This window comes from Eubalaena glacialis, chromosome 9, assembly GCF_028564815.1.
Source record: "Eubalaena glacialis isolate mEubGla1 chromosome 9, mEubGla1.1.hap2.+ XY, whole genome shotgun sequence".
Lineage (NCBI taxonomy): Eukaryota > Metazoa > Chordata > Mammalia > Artiodactyla > Balaenidae > Eubalaena > Eubalaena glacialis.
In genome coordinates, this window is record NC_083724.1 from 28,491,446 (window position 1) to 28,514,423 (window position 22,978).

General features: G+C 37.3%; 1 protein-coding gene across 3 annotated transcripts in view; it reads right to left on the reverse strand.

Moving 5' to 3' along the window:
* Positions 1-22,978, reverse strand: part of SLC44A1 (solute carrier family 44 member 1) — a 153,820-nt gene that overhangs the window by 11,113 nt on the left and 119,729 nt on the right. For all 3 annotated transcript variants that reach the window (XM_061200159.1, XM_061200158.1, XM_061200157.1), the window contains exons 10-13: positions 22,496-22,661; positions 21,018-21,174; positions 20,244-20,327; positions 2,953-3,090 (exon numbers count right to left, since the gene is read on the reverse strand). In XM_061200159.1, the coding sequence (XP_061056142.1) occupies positions 2,953-3,090; positions 20,244-20,327; positions 21,018-21,174; positions 22,496-22,661 (545 nt within the window). The remainder of the gene's footprint in view (positions 1-2,952; positions 3,091-20,243; positions 20,328-21,017; positions 21,175-22,495; positions 22,662-22,978) is intronic.

Sequence of the window (22,978 nt, forward strand, 5' to 3'; positions counted from 1 at the left end):
AGAAATATTATGTTATTCAAAATTATATTTTTCTGGAAAGCAACTTGGAAATACGTATCAAAAATCCTATTATGTATTTGAACTCATTAACTCCACTTCTAGGATTCTGGCCTCAGGAAATAAGTATTAATGTGGGCAAGAACTGGTATACAAAAGTTTCACTTTATAATAGTAAAAAATTGAGAAAAGTTCAACTGTAAAAAAAACAAAAAAAAACCCGGAGGCTTTGTTAAATAAATGATACAACAACTATATAACCATTTTTAATAAAATGAGAAATGCTCATAATATAACACGAAGTGAAAAAAGGGATACAAAACTTCCTTTTCTACCAGATTTTAAATTCTCTTTATTGACTAGTATATAAGCAGCACCCAGAATAGCCCCTAGTACATTACCAGTAGGCACTCTATAAATATTTGTTGAATGACTAAAAGGTTATGATAAACCTAAAGAAAAAATTTTGACAGGTCATTAGGTTGCTGAAAAACTCAAAGCCAATTTTAAAACACTGTATTTTACCATGTATATATTTTTCCATTATAAGAGAAATGCATACTTAATATAGAAACTTTATCATATCATAAAGTTTATCAACTTTATCAAAGTTTCTATCATATCATAGAAACTTTACCATTATATGATAAACTGGGGAGAGGTGTTTGGAATCACTCATATTTTCAATATCCCAAAGCAATCGTTATTAAAAACATTTTGAGATATTAATTTTCTTTCTCTTTCTTACGCACATTTTTATGCACATTTTAAAATGATGGTCTAGTAGTTTTACTCAGCTTTCCACTTATTATACACATTATCACATTATAAACTCAATAAAAAACATGGTTTAGGGAATTCCTTGGTGGTCCAGTGGTTAGGACTTGGCACTTTCACTGCCATGGGCCCGGGTTCAATCCCTGGTTGGGAAACTAAGATCCTACAAGCCACATGGCGTGGCCAAAAAAAATTTAAAAAGTTAAAAAAATAAAATAAAAAAACAGGGTTTAAGAGGTGAATAGTCTGTTGATTATTATTTCTAACCTTTATTGTTAGGCAGTAGATTGTTTACAATTAGTCACTACTATAAGTAATGCTGTATTTAGAATTATCTCCAGTAGTTTACCATCATCAGAATCAAAAGGCTTTAGGGGGAAAAAAAAAAAAGGCCCAGGGACAAAATTAATGTCAGTTGAGGCAATTATAGCACATAGTGATTAAAAACTTTGAAGTCAGACAGATCTGAGTCTGAACTCCAGCTCTGCCACATTCGAGTTTTCTAAATTTGGACAACCTACTTAGCTCTCTAAACTTTGGTTTCCTTTGCTGTAAAATGAAGATAATAGTAGTAGGTCTCCTTACAGGGGAGGACCAAATATAACACTTCACATAAAGCACTGCCCTCAGTACCTGGTACCCAGCAAGTGTCTCAATCAGAGTTACTAAAATCATCATCGTGATCAAATGTTGCCACTTGGTATAATTTTCTCCGTTATTCTTTATATGTCTTCTTATTTCTCTTTTATTTTAATTGCTCTGCATATATATATGTTTTTATTTTAAGTTGCTTCATATCTTTCTTAGCAGTAGGGGTCAATTATAAATACATAAAAAATGAACAAAAAATCTGAAGCCTCCCTGAGTTAGTCATATAGCACATAAATAATAGCAATGGTTAGTGACAGGGTCAGACCTGTACTCATTCGTTAACATGAATTAACTCATTCAATTTTTACTATAAAAAATTTCCTCTTACTGTTAAAATGTGACAAAAACAAATCCAGGAGTCATAATGTATGTTTAATTACAAATTTTCAAAATAACTATCTGTATGGTTTTATAATTCTTTTTAGATGACAATTGCCTGAGAACTTAAAACTACATTACACAGTGCTAATCAATGCCTTTCTAAATCAAATATTTAATTCCCTTTCAAAAACATTTTAAAGGCACAGTGGTTGGAGTAACTTAAGTGTTCAGCAGTAAGAGAATAGCATTTGATGGAATAGTGGCCATCATGATAATGAGTAATTATGAAGATCATCAAAGTAATACAAAAAATGTATAGATAGAATATGAAGTGAAAATAGCAGAACAAATAGCTATGTATACTAGGATTGTTATACTATAGAAATATAAGCCTGTGAAAAAACACTGGGAGGGAATATAAAAATAAGTTATTAGGTTATAGTGGTGGTGCCGTTTTCTTAACTCAATTTTTCAAATTTTCTGAGTATTTTATGGTTTGAAATATAGATACAAAGATAAAGTGAGTCCTCAATTATTATGTTATCTAATATTTTGCAGATTTTAATAGCACAGAATAGAAAAACACTTTTGAGGACAGTTAGGTCTCATTCCCTAACAGCTCTATTTTAAGGGGTTTATATATAGTAACGATGACTGCTAATATTCATCAAGAACTTGCAATGTGTCAAGCACTATCTTAGGTACCCTACACGTATTAATCAGTCTAACCCTCACAGTTCTAGGGGTTTGGCACTATTATTACCTCAATTTCACAAATGGAAAAACTGAGGCACAGAGTGGTTATATACCCTGCCTCAGGTCACACAGCTAGTCAGGCCAGGATTTAAATCCAGGCAGTCAGGCTGCAGATGCACTGCCCCTAACCACTACACGGACTGTTTCTTAATTCAAAATATGTAATGGGCAAATTACTTAACTGCTCCGTGCCTCAGTTTCCCCATCTGTAACATGACGATAATAATAGTACTTCCTTTACAAACTTATTATGAGGATTAAATGAGCACAATACATGAAAAGTACTTAGAACAGTGCCTGACACATATTAAGGGTTTTGTAAGTACTTGCTTTATATTATGTGACTTTTAGTTTTTTTGTGGGCTACATATATTTTTGAAATTAAAGAGCAACTATATGCATATGCAAAAATTTACTGTCTGTCTCAGATAATATACTTGGTCTTATTACCTTGCCTAGGAATAACATGAAATCCCCCACTGTGTTGATGGCAGCTACTCGCAAAGCATTCTCCACGAGAATGACAAAGGCATCCTTCGCTGAGGTGCAGAAGTTGGTGCTGTTGATAGCTGTGGCTGTGTATGCATTCTGGACAAAAGCAAAAACAATTTTTCATCAGTAAATGTAATCTTTAAGATTTAAACCAAACATAGTTAAACCATAGCTTGTAAAAATATTTCACAGTTAAACCCATGGCTTTGGTGAGGTACAGATTTAGATTAAGCACAAGGAAATATGAGACATTAAGAAAAAAACCTGATATGGTAACGAGAGCTTCTCATTTGGCCTAGTTTAGGTCCTTTAAAAACATTGATATTTATTAAAACACACGTAAGCCTTTCCAATATCCATTAACTTCTTCCATGTATTAGTAAATCAAACCATAATTTAAACTTTCCTAGATATCTTGGGTTCATTACCATGCATATCAGTGATGCATTATTACCACTTCAGTGATGCTTTAAAAGCTACACACACACACACACACACACACACACACACACACATAAAGGCATCAGACTGCTATGCTGCTTTAACTGGAACACCTCCTCCTTGGTACTTTCTTCTATGCTGTCTTATCTCATAGTTCTTGCAATAGACTGCTGTTTGTTGCCAATCTTATACCCCTCCCTCCTGGGGCAGGATCCTAAATCCCCTTTAAGAAAACAGACCTTCCCCATTCTCTTGGAGTCTGAGTGAGACTGACACTACCTCCAGCTCTTGGGGTGGGCCTTGGTTGATGTAAGCCAATCAACATGTTCTACCTACAACGACTGATTCAGGGATTGGTACATAAACTAATCAGAGCCTATGAAAGTAAAAGATGTTCCCTGGGGCTTCCGGGGGTGCGGGGGGGAAGATGTTTCCTTTCTCTTCCACAGGTGCTCCTGACAGAGCAGCTCTCTCATTTTTCTGGACAGCAAGGTGTGAGGGTAAGAATTTGCCATAGCTGTTTTGCCAACATAATGGAAGTCAGAACAGAGAGAGAAACAGGTACTCGCATTGGGTGACAATGTTTGCATGATTAGGAACTAGCCAGATTCTGGACTTCTTAGTTATTGAAGCTAATAAATTGCTAAGAATCTCTCCCTTCTCCCCTCTCCCCCACCCCCTTCTCACTCTTGCTCTTTTTTAGGCCAGACTGAGTTGGCTTTATGTCCCTTGTAGTACTGAGTCCCCAGCTGACATACTTTTATTAAGTCATACCTGCTTCTGCTGCCCCATGTTTTCTTTGACCACTCTGACTTTTTTCCTTCTTTTTTACATTGCATTCTAGAACAGCATTGGCATTTTCTGGGAAATGTGAATAAGTAACATAACATGAAATATGCCTGAGTCTTAGAAGAGAACGTATATGGACTTTGTAACTAAAACTTACGGTTCTAACCAAGAGGGAGGGAACCCAGCCCCACCCAACAAGAGTCAAGAGGATTAAAGTTTTACTGAGCTCTGCCCACCAGAGCAACAGTCAGTTCTACCCACCACCAGTCCCTCCCATCAGGAAACTTACACAAGCCTCTTAGATAGCCTCATCCACCAGAGGGCAGACAGCAGAAGCAAGAAGAACTACAATCCTGCGGCCTGTGGAACAAAAACCACATTCACAGAAAGACAGACAAGATGAAAAGGCAGAGGGCTATGTACCAGATGAAGGAACAAGATAAAACTCCAGAAAAACAACTAAATGAAATGGAGATAGGCAACCTTCCAGAAAAACAATTCAGAATAATGATAGTGAAGATGATCCACGACCTCGGAAAAAGAATGGAGGCAAAGATCGAGAAGATGCAAGAAATGTTTAACAAAGACCTAGAAGAATTAAAGAACAAACAAACAGAGATGAACAGTACAATAACTGAAATGAAAACTACACTAGAAGGAATCAATAGCAGAATAACTGAGGCAGAAGAACGGATAAGTGACCTGGAAGACAGAATGGTGGAATTCACTGTGGTGGAACAGAATAAAGAAAAAAGATTGAAAAGAAATGAAGAGAGCCTAAGAGACGTCTGGGACAACATTAAACGCAACAACATTCTCATTATAGGGGTCCCAGAAGGAGAAGAGAGAGGGAAAGGACCAGAGAAAATATTTGAAGAGATTATAGTCGAAAACTTCCCTAACATGGGAAAGGAAATAGCCACCCAAGTTCAGGAAGGGCAGCGAGTTCCATACAGGATAAACCCAAGGAGAAACACACCAAGACACATAGTAATCAAATTGGCAAAAATTAAAGACAAAGAAAAATTATTAAAAGCAGCAAGGGAAAAACGACAAATAACATACAAGGGAACTCCCATAAGGTTAACAGCTGATTTCTCAGCAGAAACTCTACAAGCCTGAAGGGAGTGGTATGATATAATTAAAGTGATGAAAGGGAAGAACCTACAACCAAGATTACTCTACCCAGCAAGGATCTCATTCAGATTCGATGGAGAAATCAAAAGCTTTACAGACAAGCAAAAGCTAAGAGAATTCAGCACCACCAAACCAGCTCTACAACAAATGCTAAAGGAACTTCTCTAAGTGGGAAACACAAGAGAAGAAAAGGACCTACAAAAACAATTAAGAAAATGGTAATAGGAACATACATATCGATAATTACCCTAAATGTGAATGGATTAAATGCTCCAACCAAAAGACACAGGCTTGCTGAATGGATACAAAAATAAGACCCATATATATGCTATCTACAAGAGACCCACTTCAGACCTAGTGACACATACAGACTGAAAGTGAGGGGATGGAAAAAAATATTCCATGCAAATGGAAATCAAAAGAAAGCTGGAATAGCAATACTCATATCAGATAAAATAGACTTTAAAATAAAGAATGTTACAAGAGAGAAGGAAGGACACTACATAATGATCAAGGGATCTATCCAAGAAGAAGATATAACAATTATAAATATATACGCACCCAATATAGGAGCACCTCAATACATAAGGCAACTGCTAACAGCTATAAAAGAGGAAATCGACAGTAACACAATAATAGAGGGGGACTTTAACACCTCACTTACACCAATGGACAGATCATCCAAACAGACAATTAATAAGGAAACACAAGCCTTAAATGACACAATAGACCAGATAGATTTAATTGATATTTATAGGCCATTCCATCCGAAAACAGCAGATTACACTTTCTTCTCAAGTGCGCACGGAACATTCTCCAGGATAGATCACATCTTGGGTCACAAATCAAGCCTCAGTAAATTAAAAAAAATTGAAATCATATCAAGAATCTTTTCTGACCACAACGCTATGAGATTAGAAATCAATTACAGGGAAAAAAACGTAAAAAACACAAACACATGGAGGCTAAACAATACGTTACTAAATAACCAAGAGATCACTGAAGAAATCAAAGAGGAAATCAAAAAATACCTAGAGACAAATGACAATGAAAACACGACGATCCAAAACCTATGGGATGCAGCAAAAGCAGTTCTAAGAGGGAAGTTTATAGCTATACAAGCCTACCTCAAGAAACAAGAAAAATCTCAAATAAACAATCTAACCTTACACCTAAAGGAACTAGAGAAAGAAGAACAAAGAAAACCCAAAGTTAGCAGAAGGAAAGAAATCATAAAGATCAGAGAAGAAATAAATGAAACAGAAACGAAAACTATAGCAAAGATCAGTAAAACTAAAAGCTGGTTCTTTGAGAAGATAAAAAAATTGATAAACCATTAGCCAGACTCATCAAGAAAAAGAGGGAGAGGACTCAAATCAATAAAATTAGAAATGAAAATGGAGAAGTTACAACAGACATGGCAGAAATACAAAGCATCCTAAGAGACTACTATAAGCAACACTGTGCCAACAAAATGGACAACCTGGAAGAAATGGACAAATTCTTAAAAAGGTATAACCTTCCAAGACTGAACCAGGAAGAAATAGAAAATATGAACAGACCAATCACAAGTAATGAAATTGAAACTGTGATTAAAAATCTTCCAACAAACAAAAGTCCAGGACCAGATGGCTTCACAGGTGAATTCTACCAAACATTTAGAGAAGAGCTAACACCCATCCTTCTCAAACTCTTCCAAAAAATTGCAGAGGAAGGAACACTCCCAAACTCATTCTATGAGGCCACCATCACCCTGCTACCAAAACCAGACAAAGATACTACAAAAAAAAAGAAAATTACAGACCAATATCACTGATGAATATAGAAGCAAAAATCCTCAACAAAATACTAGCAAACAGAATCCAACAACACATTAAAAGGATCATACACCATGATCAAATGGGATTTATCCCAGAGATGCAAGCATTCTTAAATATATGCAAATCAATCAATGTGATACACCATATTAACAAACTGAAGAAGAAAAACCATATGATCATCTCAATAGATGCAGAAAAATCTTTTGACAAAATTCAACACCCATTTATGATAAAAACTCTCCAGAAAGTGGACATAGAGGGAACCTACCTCAACATAATAAAGGCCATATACGACAAACCCACAGCAAACATCATTCTCAATGGTGAAAAACTGAAAGCATTTCCTCTAAGATCAGGAACAAGACAAGGATGTCCGCTCTCACCACTATTATTCAACATAGTTTTGGAAGTCCTAGCCACAGCAATCAGAGAAGAAAAAGAAATAAAAGGAATACAAATTGGAAATGAACAAGTAAAACTGTCACTGTTTGCATATGACATGATACTATACATAGAGAATCCTAAAGATGCCACCAGAAAACTACTAGAGCTAATCAATGAATTTGGTAAAGTTGCAGGATACAAAATTAATGCACAGAAATCTCTTGCATTCCTATACACTAATGATGAAAAATCTGAAAGCGAAATTAAGGAAACACTCCCATTTACCACTGCAACAAAAAGAAAAAAATACCTAGGAATAAACCTACCTAGGGAAACAAAAGACCTGTATGCAGAAAACTATAAGACACTGATGAAAGAAATTAAAGATGATACCAACAGATGGAGAGATATACCATGTTCTTGGATTGGAAGAATCAATATTGTGAAAATGACTATACTACCCAAAGCAATCTACAGATTCAATGCAATCCCTATCAAATTACCAATGGCATCTTTTACGGAACTAGAACAAAAAATCTTAAAATTTATATGGAGACACAAAAGACCCCGAATAGCCAAAGCAGTCTTGAGGGAAAAAAACAGAGCTGGAGGAATCAGACTCCCTGACTTCAGACTATACTACAAAGCTACAGTAATCAAGACAATATGGTACTGGCACAAAAACAGAAACATAGATCAATGGAACAAGATAGAAAGCCCAGAGATAAACCCACGCACCTATGGTCAACTAATCTATGACAAAGGAGGCAAGGATATACAATGGAGAAAAGACAGTCTCTTCAATAAGTGGTGCTGGGAAAACTGGACAGCTACATGTAAAAGAATGAAATTAGAACACTCCCTAACACCATACACAAAAATAAACTCAAAATGGATTTGAGACCTAAATGTAAGACCAGACACTATAAAACTCTTAGAGGAAAACATAGAAAGAACACTCTTTGACATAAACCACAGTAAGATCTTTTTTGATCCACCTTCTAGAGTAATGGAAATAAAAAGAAAAATAAATAAATGGGACCTAATGAAACTTAAAAGCTTTTGCACAGCAAAGGAAACCATAAACAAGACCAAAAGACAACCCTCAGAATGGGAGAAAATATTTCCAAACAAATCAATGGACAAAGGATTAATCTCCAAAATATATAAACAGCTCATGCAGCTCAATATTAAAGAAACAACCCAATCCAAAAATGGGCAGAAGACCTAAATAGACATTTCTCCAAAGAAGACATACAGATGGCCAAGAAGCACATGAAAAGCTGCTTAGGGGCTTCCCTGGTGGCGCAGTGGTTGGGGATCTGCCTGCTAATGCAGGGGACACGGGTTCGAGCCCTGGTCTGGGAGGATCCCACATGCCGCGGAGCAACTAGGCCCGTGAGCCACAACTACTGAGCCTGCGCGTCTGGAGCCTGTGCTCTGCAACAAGAGAGGCCGTGATCGCGAGAGGCCTGCGCATCGCGATGAAGAGTGGCCCCCACTTGCCACAACTAGAGAAAGCCCTCGCACAGAAACGAAGACCTAACACAGCCAAAAATAAATAAATAAATTAATAAATTAAATCCATGAAAAAAAAAAAAAGCTGCTCAACATCAATAATTACTAGAGAAATGCAAATCAAAACTACAATGAGGTATCACCTCACACCAGTTAGAATGGGCATCATCAGAAAATCTACAAACAACAAATGCTGGAGAGGGTGTGGAGAAAAGGGAACCCTCTTGCACTGTTGGTGGGAATGTAAATTGATACAGCCACTATGGAGAACAGTATGGAGGTTCCTTAAAAAACTAAAAATAGAATTACCATATGATCCAGCAATCCCACTACTGGGCATATACCCAGAGAAAACCATAATTCAAAAAGACACGTGCACACCAATGTTCATTGCAGCACTATTTACAATAGCCAGGTCATGGAAGCAACCTAAATGCCCACCGACAGACGAATGCATAAAGAAGATGTGGTACATATATACAATGGAATATTACTCAGCCATAAAAAGGAACGAAATTGAGTCATTTGTTGAGACGTGGATGGATCTAGAGACTGTCATACAGAGTGAAGTAAGTCAGAAAGAGAAAAACAAATATCACATATTAACGCATGTATGTGGAACCTAGAAAAATGGTACAGATGAACTGGTTTGCAGGGCAGAAGTTGAGACACAGATGTAGAGAACAAATGTATGGACACCAAGGGGGGAAAGCCACGGTGGGGTGGGGATGGTGGTGTGTTGAATTGGGCGATTGGGATTGACATGTATACACTGATATGTATAAAATTGATGACTAATAAGAACCTGCTGTATAAAAAAATAAATTAAATAAAATTCAAAAATTCAAAAAACCCCCAAAAAACTAATACTAAACTTTCTTTGGGTTATTTGTATGGAAATATGTTAATATAAATGTTTCAGACATTACATGAGATTCCTAAAAATCTTATATGTTCTGGTATAATGTTATAAGTCGTAATTCTAGTTATTACTTTAAAATGTATACCTCAGAAATAACTAAATTTCCTTGTCAATTGCATTATTATGAACTTTCATCAAATCTTTAACCGTGGTCATTTTTAAGTCTTTTGTCATTTACAGACAGTTCTGGGTGTACTTTGATGCTTTTGCAAAAATGTTCCTATAAAAGGGTTTCATCTTCAAGGAATTCATGGAAAAGACTCTCACAAGTACAGGTTTCTGGTAACTGTATTGCTGAACTGAATGAATCAGCATTTTCAGAAATCTAATGGAAAACTGATGAATTCATAAAAGTGCTAACAAAAGATCAAGATGAAAAAAAATTTATTACATTGGACTGAGTGAACTGATGAGGGTGATTATAATTTTTGTGACTTTCTGTTTGAATAAAAAAAAATGTGAAAAAAATACAGTGATGTATATATTTATGTATACACATTTAGTGATTTATGGATTTGGTATTTTTCATCATTCTAATAATAATTTCCTTCTGCCAAAAACAAAAAACAAAAAACTTACGGTCCTGAGGAATTTTTGGCTTTGTGCTGACTTAAGAAATTGTTGGTGAGTCCAAAATATGGAAGTTGCTGAAACACTGCAGGACACGAAGAGCTTACTTTACACTGTGTTGTCTGAAAAGTTTTAAATATTGAGCCCAGGAGAGATGGTCTTTAATTTATGAATGTTCCAACTGTACGCTTGTTAGTTATTAAGAACCTGGTATGAAGATGAGGTTTGAGTCATCAAAAATTTAATTTGCCATTATATGCTTAATTTTATTGGTTAAAAATGCAGAATTTTCCAGGGCCAAGGAGAGAGCACTGTACTGAGTAGGTCACTACTTGTGGTTCATAAACTTTTTTCAGTAATGGAGCAGCAAGAAATTATGTTGCTCTTTGAGAAATATAGTATGATTTTGATATATGAAATTCCATCATACAATTGGCATAACATCACAATATATTACTATATCATGTTTGCAGGCCTTCTTACCTTGAAAGCTAATATATACAACATTTTAAGGAAATCATACTATTAAATTGTCCTGGTAGCATTCATTTGCTGCTTGCTCACTTATACTGTCATCTGCCAGTGCTTTCTATCAGTTAAAGACAGCAGGCACCTAACTGCAGTGCTTCACATTTTTTCATCTTCTACAAAGCTTCTTTTGAAACATTCTGCCAAAGGCCTCATGACATCGAAATAAACTATACTTTTGATCTTGTATAACAGTAACTCGGCTGAAAAATGATAAAGAACTTCCCAAGCCTGATCTATTCTCAAAGAACCCAGATTAGTTCCCAGTTCTCACCAGTTCCCTATGTACTCACGAAAAAACCCTATTTAACAATTTATTCTAGAGCAGACGTTTTCAAACTACCACCTGTGGGCTAAATCTGTACTTCTGTACATAAGTTTTATTGGAAAACAGCCATGTTCATTTGTGTACAAACTGTTTTGGCTGTTTTCATGTTATGATGGCAGAACTGAGCAATTGTGGCAGGGACTATATGGCCCACAAAGCCAAAAATATTCACTATCTGGTCCTTTGCAGAAAAACTTTGCTGACCCGGCTCTAGAGTAACGCCAAGAATCAATACCAACCTCACGTACAGTCTATGGAACCCACCTTCTCATCCCTTTCGAAATACAAACCACATTTACTCATTTCCAGTCTATTAGTACCTTTTCCCACAACTTCCAGACTTGTAGCATTTTTTATTATAATTCTTCAGTTCAACAATTGACAAACGTCCTTGGTGATCTGAGATACAATTTCCCTGAAGAGAAAAACCTTATTTCCCCTATTCTAAGATATGATCCAGGGGCTAATAAGCCAGTTATTTAATAAAAGGTTTCCAGAGGGAAATACCCTACCATATTAACTATATATATACATATATATTATTAATGCTGATATAAAAAAGCATCATTATAATGTCTAGAATCAAGGATATTGGATGACCCATTTAAATCAACTAGGTGTTGTCTTAAATCCCACCCCCTCAGTGAGGACCAACAACTCTTAACTATGTTGTTCTCCCCTTTCCAGTTTGAACATAACTTTCCTTGAAAGAAGAGACAGAAGCAAGAGAGGATCCACACACCTCCAATCTCGCTTCTCTGTTATCATCAGACCAGCTGAGTCTAGGAGCAGACCCAACACTTCCAAACTAAACTACAAAAGTTTTTTTTTGCTCTCACTAATTTTCAGAAGCTTCAGTTCATTTGACAATTATTATTCTTCCTCTGCTGCTTCTTTCTTCTCTTCCCCACCCAGCTCCACCCATTCCATCTACTTTTAGAGCAAAAGGCTATTTGTAGACATGAAAGGAGGCAGCAATGATTTCTTTTCTCCACTCCTCAGTTCCAGGGTTGGATATGCTCATAGAAATTTAGCCTTCTTGGGAATATTCCTACAGATCTATGCAACTCCTTTATATTCAACCTAACTGAAAAAAGTAGGTGGATATTTTATAAATGTTTTCCCTCTCTCAAGGCAGGAAGATGACATGCATGTGATACACAAAGGTCAAGATGACCTCTTCAGGAAGAACAATGTGCTAAAGATCATAGCAGGCCATTGAAATTTCCCTCTGCTTCTATACCTCTTAGTCTAAAGGATTCATGCTAAGGTTCTCAAGAGATTCTCAGTCCTTTGTAGCTTTGCCTAATAACTGTTCTCTGAGCTTTCTGCAGACGACTTAGTTAAGATTTTTAGAGCCCACCCACCTGCTTCCCAGACAGCCTTCCTGATCTTGAGCTAAACTGCCCACAGACAGGCATGATGGTTAACATTTAGCCTGTGCACAACATCTGCTCAGGTAGGACACAGGCTTAGAGACTATTCAATTCTCAGAAGCAAGATAAAAGATGATCACCATCCAGGAATCTTTTTAAAAGGATGCCTGTTAGTCCAAGTGGTCCCTGGTGTGTGCATTTTTGTGAAAAAGTACTGGTCATGTGGAAGAAAATATGTTAGGGCAGAGGATCGCCGGGCAGGTAATGCAGGCCTGCCTGGCCACCGGTCAGAGAACAGCTTCTCCATTTTTACACATTCTTTCTTTTGTTCACTGAAGGACCTAGAAATTCTCTTAAAGTTTAAAATCTTTACATAATAACTCACTTAATAGGGGCAAGCTAGACAGCAATGGTAGGAAAAGGGGAACAGTTATGTACAACTTTGTGGATCATTATACATTAAATAAGGGAAATGGTAAGTAAAATGATCCCTTTCTTATTTTGAGTGAGGGATGGAGGGGGCACAAAGTCCAATCTACACCACATATTTCATTCAGTTTGGTTGCAAATATTTTTATAAGGGGCATAAGAATTAAAAATATGTTGCAAATCTTAATTTAAATAGACTGTCTTCAAAACCATCACTTATCTTAGTTTACAGCATGAAACATGAAAGTTTGAGATGTTTGCATATTCTCTATAATAAACTATACTTTAGTTTTCTTTAAGTTTCACAAAAATGTATATACAGTTGACCCTTGATCAACGCAGGGGCTGGGGTGCCAACTCCCCCTCACAGTCGAAGATCCGCATATAACTTTATAGTCTATGTTTTCTATGGTTCCAGCATCCGTGGAGTCAACCAACAGTGGATTGTGTAGTACTGCAGTATTTATTTTTAAAAATTTGCGTATAAGTGGACCCGCACAATTTGTTTTTCATTCTATGTTGATTTTACTACATTAGCATATTAAACGACACACCTACCTATGCCAGTACTGTACATTAAGAACCAAAACAGGATAAAAAGGGGGTGGCACCCCACTCCCTCGAAAAAGCCTTGCCCCTTGCCTGGTAGACTAATGCATGTGCCTCCCCATCATTAGCCTCACTCCTCCTCCCTTTAAAATTAAATCCCTCTCGCCAGGTGGGCGAGAAGTTCATCTGTGATGGACCCACACAATTTAAAACTATGTTGTTCAAGGGTCAACTGTAGGAAGCTGTGCATTGTCATGGTAAGATCTAGGTAAACTTAGATTAGGAACTTCTCCCACCTCTAGGTCATGTGATCTACCACAAGGTACCAGGCTCAATTTTCTCATGTATAACAGAGGAAATGTGCCTTCCTTACAGAGTTGTGTAGAGAAAGTGATAATATATATGAAGCGCTTTGTATACTATCAAGGATTTAAGTAGGTGCTCAAAAAATAACTCCCACTCATACTATGCAGAGAAAAGCTTTATAATCTTAAGAGCTTATCAGCCAGAGAGCAGATACCCTCCAGTGTTAAATGTACTATCTTCAAGTGGAGTCAAAGTAAATCAAGGCCTGAGTAATCCAATGCCCAAATGTAACAGATTCTAGTTGCAACAATCTTTCTACCTAAAGTGAATTCTATAGGTTAGATTAGATGTACCTTCACTTTCCTGTCACATTAAGATAAGCACCTGCAGAAACAAAGAGCAGTTCACAGTTCACTCTGTTTATCTGCAAAACTCTAGCACCTATGCTGTAAATAGTTAATAGCTTATTTAAAAAATCTAAAGCTCTTTTTTTGAAGCCAGCTGTATTTTCCACATTGTTTAGCATTGAAGCATGGTTTGGGATTATGGAATTTCATAGTGTGCTGCACAATGACTCTGGTCTACCCTGCCTCCACGTAAACACTCCTCTCTATTATCCTCTACATCCTCTAAGGCAGTGGCAACAAACTGGTGGCCTATGGGCAACTGACATAGTGGGGCCCAAAGACAACACAGTGTTTGCTTTGGCTCACTCAGAGTTATTCTTTTTTTTTATTAGTTGTCAACATTTTAATAGCAGGAGATAAAATGCAAACATCCAGAATTCTGGCTTCTCTTAGAAAACTGGAAGAGTTAGAAACTGTCTATAAATTCTCACATGGTAAACAGTATCCCAGAGCTAAGTAGTGATGGCCCTCTTTGGATGGAAAATGAGCTCTCCAGTTGACCACTCTCTACTGCTCCCTATTGCTTTAGACCCTGGCTGCTGCACTCACTTACAGAAGTGATGTAACGGACTTCAACCGGCCCTGCAGGGGTTTGTGTTGTCCAGTCCTGCTCCAGGCTTTTGACTGTGGGTTGCATGCTGACATCAGGAGTTGACAGCAGAAGAAAGGATAGGAGGAAAACGATGCAAAGGGACATTAACTAACTCATTGTTAAGCATTTCCAGAGAGTACTACACAAAACAGGACTCCAACTGAGAGACTCTGCATGTGAAGTGTGAGCCACAGTGCATGGCACATGGTAAGCGCTCAGTAAGTGTCAGCTGGCATTATAATTAGTATTATGTTTTCACTGTACTCTATTGAATACTCTAAAGATAACCTCAGAGAATAAACAGGTGACTTGACAAGAAATCTCTGAAAAATAAGAATGAGAGATTTGCATCACAGGATACTTGAGATATATAATGAAGTATAATTAAATATTCCAGTACTGTACACCTGTAACTTATATAATATTGCACATCAACTAGACTTCAAAAATTTTTTTAAATTAAAAACAAACAAACGTGCCAGTAGAAGAATAGATGAGAAAAGAAAGCCCAAAGACAGACTCAAGTATGATATGTAAGAGTTTAATACACGATCAAATTGACATTTCACAGCAGAAGAAAGGATAGATTAATCACTAACTGGTCCTGGGACAACTGATTAAATCCCAGACAAACTAAAATGGTTTTTTTTTTTTTTTCCCTTTTAAAAAGGGGGAATCTCTAAAGGACTATAAGAAAAAATCCTAGAATAATTATTTAATCTTGAGGTGGGGAAAACTTTTCTAAGTATAAAAGCCAAGTAAGAAACCATGAAAGAAAAGTTAAACAGAACTGACAAGAGAAAATAAAAAATATAACTGCTGCACATTATAAAAATGTAAAAGAAATTAACTGTGGAGAGTACTATAGAATAAGAGTCACCACTCACTGAGCACATGCTTCGAGCACTGTAGACTCTCTTCATCCTCATGGCAACAGGCACTACAGATACTCTTTTGTTTTCTAAATTTATTTAATTAATTTATTATTTTGGGGGCTGCGTTGGGTCTTCGTTGCTGCGCACGGGCTTTCTGTAATTGCGGTGAGTGGGGGCTACTCTTCGTTGCGGTGTGCGGGCTTCTCACTTCGGTGGCTTCTCCTGCTGCGGAGCACGGGCTCTAGGCGCGCGGGCTTCAGTAGTTGCAGCGTGCGGGCTCAGTAGTTGTGGCTCGCGGGCTCTAGAGCACAGGCTCAGTAGTTGTGGCGCATGGGCTTAGTTGCTCCGTGGCCTGTGGGATCTTCCCAGACCAGGGCTCAAACCCGTGTTCCCTGCATTGGCAGGCGGATTCTTAACCACTGTGCCATCAGGGAAGTCCTACTACAGATACTCTTATTAGCCCCATTTTACATATGAGGTTTGGAGCTTATCAGACATTAATTGAAGTGAAATACTGCAAACTTTTTCTCAAAGCTAATGATAAGTATTTTAATGAAAGTGGTAGGTAGTTAGACATGAGCGGCTCCTCGCCCTGTCCTGGACGGGGTCATCTTTCCCTCCCCGACCTGGACATGGGTGATCAGAACATGCCCAGAGATCTTCCCTTTTTGCGGTCAAGGACCGCTAGGATTCCAGCCTTATCGAGACCGAACAAGACGAACCCGCCAGCACAGGTTGACGCAGGCCCACCAAGACCTAAAAGGTGCCTCAGAGTAAAACCCGGGGTTCATTATGCCGTATTTATAATAAATTAGCATTGCGGTTTTTTGCCCATGTCCCCCGGGGTTTCGCTTGGGTGCTTGTGGGTAAGCGCCTGCGCACAAAGAGAAAAGTCATATAACCTAAAGCTGTCAATCACCTCGGCAGTCAAATGACGCAAGACACAAGGAGGGACTTTCCACCACTCTGAAAAACCAGCCCTACGCCCGTTGTGGGCTGCTTCTGGTTTCCGGACGGCCTGCTCCCCTTCTCTCTCTTGGGAGTATATTCTCGCTTTGCTTAATAAAACTTCTGCTGCTTAAAACTGCTCTATGCCTCTCGACTGAGTTCTCTCCTTCCGGAGGTCAAGGACAGAGGAATTGACGTTTGGCCGGTAACAAAAGTGTTACGTTAGCATGGTGAGGTCATGGGTGATGTTTTGTTCTTGTCTTGGTTTTCCAAAATCTTCAGTATCTTACATTACATTTATTTTTTAGAGAAAGTAGATTCATTTGTAGAACTACCTTTTGAATTTTCTTTGTCATAGCTCTGTTATCTTAGAGTAAAAACATAGGGAGTTCTTTATAAAAAAATAAAATGCGGTGGAGGGAGAGCGATAACAACACTTACTAGGTGTCTGCCAAGAGTTAGACACTGGAAGAGCTGATTTATCTGCATTATATTTCATCGTAACCTAAAGCCTGTGAGGACAGGTATATTTTTCTCCACTTACTGAAGAAGAAAACTGAGACTCAGAGCTTTCACTGAGCTTGCCAAACAGTTACACTGCTGGGGATTGAAACATGTCTTCAACATCTGGGCTCTCTTTATTGGGCCTCCCCCCAATTATCCACTGTACCTTCTCCAACAAGGCTATAAAAGTGTGGGCTTAATCCTATGTGTATGGGAAAAGGAACTTAATTTGCAGAAAGCAATGATAAATAAAATACAGGAGACAAAACGAAAGGTGTGAGTCGACTCCATCATCTTGGTGCCAGCTATGGCTTCATCTCTAGCAGAGCACTAAGCTTACAACTGCCGAATGTGTGTGATAGCACTAAAAATGTCCCTTCTTGCACTAGTAGATCATACTCTTATATCCTACTGTTTTCTCAAAGTTTAGAAAAGTCTCTGGAACTCATTTATTTAGTACCACCATGACCCCTATCATCTTAAACACTTCAAACAGATGGGTGCCCATCCAGCTCTGAAACATTTCACAGGAACAAGGTTTAAAAAATTCTACTGGTAACTGGTACTTATGCCTAACCTGTCATGGCAGGAAGTATTCTAATGTCTTCAATATGTTGACCTCATTTCAAATAAAATTCCTATGAAAACAAGAGACATGAAACTCCAGTGGTAACCAGTTCCCATATCGCAACGCTTCATATTCCCAAAGAGAACTACCAGGTATGAGTTCAGAATCACTCTCCCTAAACCTTTGCTCCCATATTTGATTTACTACTATTTTGATGCTTCCTTTGAATCTTCAGACATCATGCCTACCTAATGAGGATGCAAAATGGACAAAACCTGTAAAAGAAAGACCAACTTGTAGTTTGGATACACATCTCAGGACTGTTGGGACTAAACTGCTGATTAATGTTTAGCTTGGAATGAGCTGAAAACTTTGGATGTTTGCACCTGGTTACTGACCATCTTGACATGATGTGATTTGTTTTCTTCTGTAGTATAACTGCACATATCCTTTTTGAGATTCTTAGAGTTTTATATCACCGTCTCAGTCTTTTTTAGTCCAAATATTCATTGATTAATCATTCATTCAGAAAACATTTAAAGACCACCTATTGTATACTAGGCACTGTGATAGTTTCTGGAGAGACAAAAATAAGATCTTGCCTTTAAGGACATAAAAGTCTAAAGGATGAGATGAAGAAGTGAACAGACAACTCCCATATAGTGTTCTTAGTGTTTTCACAGAGGTATGAACTGGTGTTGTGGAAAGTCAGAGGAGGGGCTGGGGTAATGAGGGAAAGTTCCTTAGAGGTGATGCTCAGACAGAATCATTAAGGATCAGTAGGAGTTAGGCAAGCATTGGAAGGAAGTTATTCCCTGCACATTTTGGAAACTGGGAGAGCAAAAGGTGCCTGTGGGAACTGAAAACAGAGAGCTGAGGTTAGCACATCTCTCTGAGAATAAGCTATTTAGTGACAGATACAAAATGTAATGATGATTATCTTTAGTGCATCCATCAACTTTTTTGATGAAGATGACTTGGTCCCAAACCAAATTTTAAAGGACATAATTTTTCAGAATGTTGTGGTTGTTACTAATTATTTTAATAATAACCTTCCAAATGCTTTATATCCATAGAGTATGATGAACTACAAGAATGTATTTTGCTAATGAAATGTCATACCTACTTTATCATATTAACCATAAAACTCCAATAAAGCACACTCCAGGCAAGCTCAACACCATCACCACAGGACTCTTACCCTTTGACTACCCGTGAGTGAATGGAAAGTGCAATGCTACCCTGCAATCACTTAAAGGTAAATGGTGAGAAAGTCAATTTTTATCTTTGGTCTATTAGATGAGGGCATCAGTACATTAGAATTGATTTTCAGCGACTGGAGAAAAGTGGTTAAAAAAAAAAAAAACAACCCAGATGAACAGAGTACTTCACAGCGAGAGTCCTACATGCTCAGATACAGAAAGACCCACTCCGCTAAGAACTGTTACCCCATAAGTATCAATCCCTCCATTTGACCTTAGAAATAGCACTTCCTTTGATAATATTTTCCAGGCCAGTATCATAGTCTTCAGCAGTTAGACAAAAAATTAAAACAAAAACAAAAACAAAAAAAACCCCACAGCATACAGAGCATGCTAGTTTTGAACAGTAGTAGACAGTTGCAAAAAGGAGCAAGTGTCACAACAGCTTTTCACTAAAGCTTTCAAAAACCATTAAAAGAATTAAAGAACTATGGCTAGAGTAGACAGATTCTCAGAGAAAATCAAAGATGAAAGGATGTGAATTAAGGGATAAGAGATAAATGTCTTTCCTGAAAGATGGTCCCTAATGATATTTTATCAATGTACTACAATTAATTAATAATAAGCCTTGGTAAGAACACATATTACATTTAAAAACAAGAATATGATTGAAACAGTTATACTTGATCAAGGCACAATGTATAACACCATAAGAAAAACAAAACATCTTTCACTTAAGCTCAATAACTTTATCTTGGAAGAAGAAACAATGAACCTATCTTTGAAAGTGAATGTTAAATGTATTTTTAAAACATTTTACCTCGGGGCCGGGTGGGGGATGAATTGGGAGATTGGGATTGGCATGTATACACTAATACGCATAAAATAGATAACTAATAAGAACCTGCTGTATAGCACAGGGAACTCCGCTGTACAGTAGAAATTAACACAACACTGTAAAACAACTATACCCCAATTTAAAAAAAAAAGGAAACATAGAAAGGATATGACAATTAAAAACAAACAAAAAAATAAAAAACCAAAAAAACATTTTACCTGATTTAAATAATTTAGGCACTTTTCAAGACACCAAAGGCAACAAATGCAAGATTTCAGCACACATCGAGCACAAGCATTTTCCTGGAAAGAATGAAAAATGGAAATAATTAAAGACCAAAGAATCAAACCATATCATATAGAATATTCTAAATTTTAGAAAAATAAAAATTAAGAAAAATCACAACCTATGCTTCCAAGCCTCTACACTCACCCTTTTTTTCCTCAAAATGTAATGGCTGAATTATTTTTAATCAGTTCAATTCAACATTTACTTAGTACCTATTGCATACAAGATATAAAGTATATAAGATCAATAAGGAACTTATAAGGTATATAAGACCAATAAGGAACTTATAAACATAACAACAATTAGAATCAGAATATGATACAGATACTAGTGCTATGAGAGTGGAGAAGAGAGAGAGAAGACATCACTTGGGAGGTGAGAGGACTCAGGGGAGGCTTCTAGGAAGAGGGGGCATTTGAGCTAAGCAATGTAGAAATGCATGGTATTTCTGCAGTCAAGGACAGGAAGGAGGTTCCAAGGAAGAAAGCATGTTGAGTCCCCACAGAGGAAGAGAAGCACAGGACATTTGGGGAAACTACAGAGTGCAAGAGTGGGAGACAAAGGGGAAGAATTAGATTCTACTAGGCAAGGACTTTGAAAAAAACATTTGCACTTGGACTTAATATCGCTGGGAACTTTGCTACATGCAGAACTGAAGTTCTGGAATGTGCCCACAGAAGGTCCAGAAAAGGGTTTTTCCTTACCTTTCCTTTGAGCTGACTGTGAATGTACATAAGGATCATTCGTGGAATTTTGACTAATGTGATAATGAAAGATCCTTTCGCCACAGTACCAAGGTGATAACGAATAAGGCGATTCACTGATGCCAAAATAGGTGTAAATGGCAAATTCCTTTTATCCCTATATAAAAGACCAAGATGGAAACAGAGAAATGGTTTAGAGTACAAAAGAGTGAAAAATTAGTTCATTTTTCTTATTCTAGCTCTATGACAAAATGGCAAAGTAATACAAATGCTACAGATGTACCATGTAAAATTAATGTTTCATTTCTTTATGGTAGTTTCATGGGGTTCTTATGCTGTAATACTTCAAGTTAAATAAAACTGTGCTTTGAAAGCTCTTATTAGTAAATAGTTATGGGGTTAATTGTAGAATCAGATAATGGAACTTAAAAAGATGTTAGACCTGGCACCTCATTATAAGGCTATTGTAGTGTATATTCAGCTATTAAGTTAGGAAAGGAAGTCACAATACTTGTTCTGATCCATACAAATTAAAAAGACTTGTTATCCTTTGATGGACGTTTATATAAAGCAAAAGTACAAAAGACACTACTACAAGATTTGTTCTTCCGCTAAATGTAATTTAAGTGTAGCATGACCTGAGGTTCTAATTAATTTTTTGAGAAAGCTACAGAAGAGTATAAAGAATAAAATAATAACCTCCCATTTTCCTACCTCACAGAATGATCAACTACACATTTTGTTATATTCACTTCCAATTACTTTTTTTTTTTTTTTTTTAATTTTTATTTATTTATTTAATTTATGGCTGTGTTGGGTCTTCGTTTCTGTGCGAGGGCTTTCTCTAGTTGTGGCAAGTGGGGGCCACTCCTCATCGCGGTGCGCGGGCCTCTCACTGTCGCGGCCTCTCTTGGGGAGCACAGGCTCCAGGCGCGCAGGCTCAGTAGTTGTGGCTCACGGGCCTAGCTGCTCTGCGGTATGTGGGATCTTCCCAGACCAGGGCTCGAACCCGTGTCCCCTGCATTGGCAGGCAGATTCTCAACCACTGCGCCACCAGGGAAGCCCCACTTCCAATTACTTTTTAAAGAAATGGAACTCTTACCGGTCTCAGTTCCATTTCCTTTAGACACAATCACTTAGATGATCTTAAGTTTTCTTTCTTTCTCTCTTTTTTTAATTGAAGTATAATTGACCTACAACACTATGTTAGTTCTGGGTGTACAACATAGTGATTCAATATTTCTATACATTACAAAATGATCACCACAATAAGTCTAGTTATCATTGGTCACTATACAAAGTTATTATCTTTCTCTGCCTGACTTATTTCACTTAGCATAATACCCTCTAGGTCCATCCATGTAGTTACAAGTTAAGTTATTATCTTTCTCTGTCTGACTTATTTCACTTAGCATAATACCCTCTAGGTCCATCCAGGTAGTTACAAGTGAAGTTTTCTGACAAGCATAAATTCTCACCTAGTAAAATAGTATGTTACCACAGCTCCTGCCACAGTCATCTGTTGACAGGCTAGAATAAATTCACTGATCCAAATGAGGCCCACCACATGGTACCACCACATGTATTGCAGAGGCCCAGAAACTCTGAACTCCACAAAGCCTTGGTCATTCTGAATAGCGCTGCCTAGGAAAATATCAAAGAAGGAAAGAAGAAGCACATAAAGCATAAACCAATAAGTATGGCTATTAAATCTAAGAGATTAATCTAATTTCCAACAGTATGTCCCTATCCCCAAACCACTGACTTCATGATCACAGTGCTATTACATTAAGGGACAAAAGTAATTATCACTTAAGAACTTGTAAAGACAAACACTGTACAATTAAGCATTTGTTTTCCTCAAAGGCATCATATATAGCTTTTAAAAGTTGTTCTATTTGAATATAGTTCTTTTTTTTAAAAAAAAAATTTATTTATCTATTTGGCTGCACTGGGTCTTA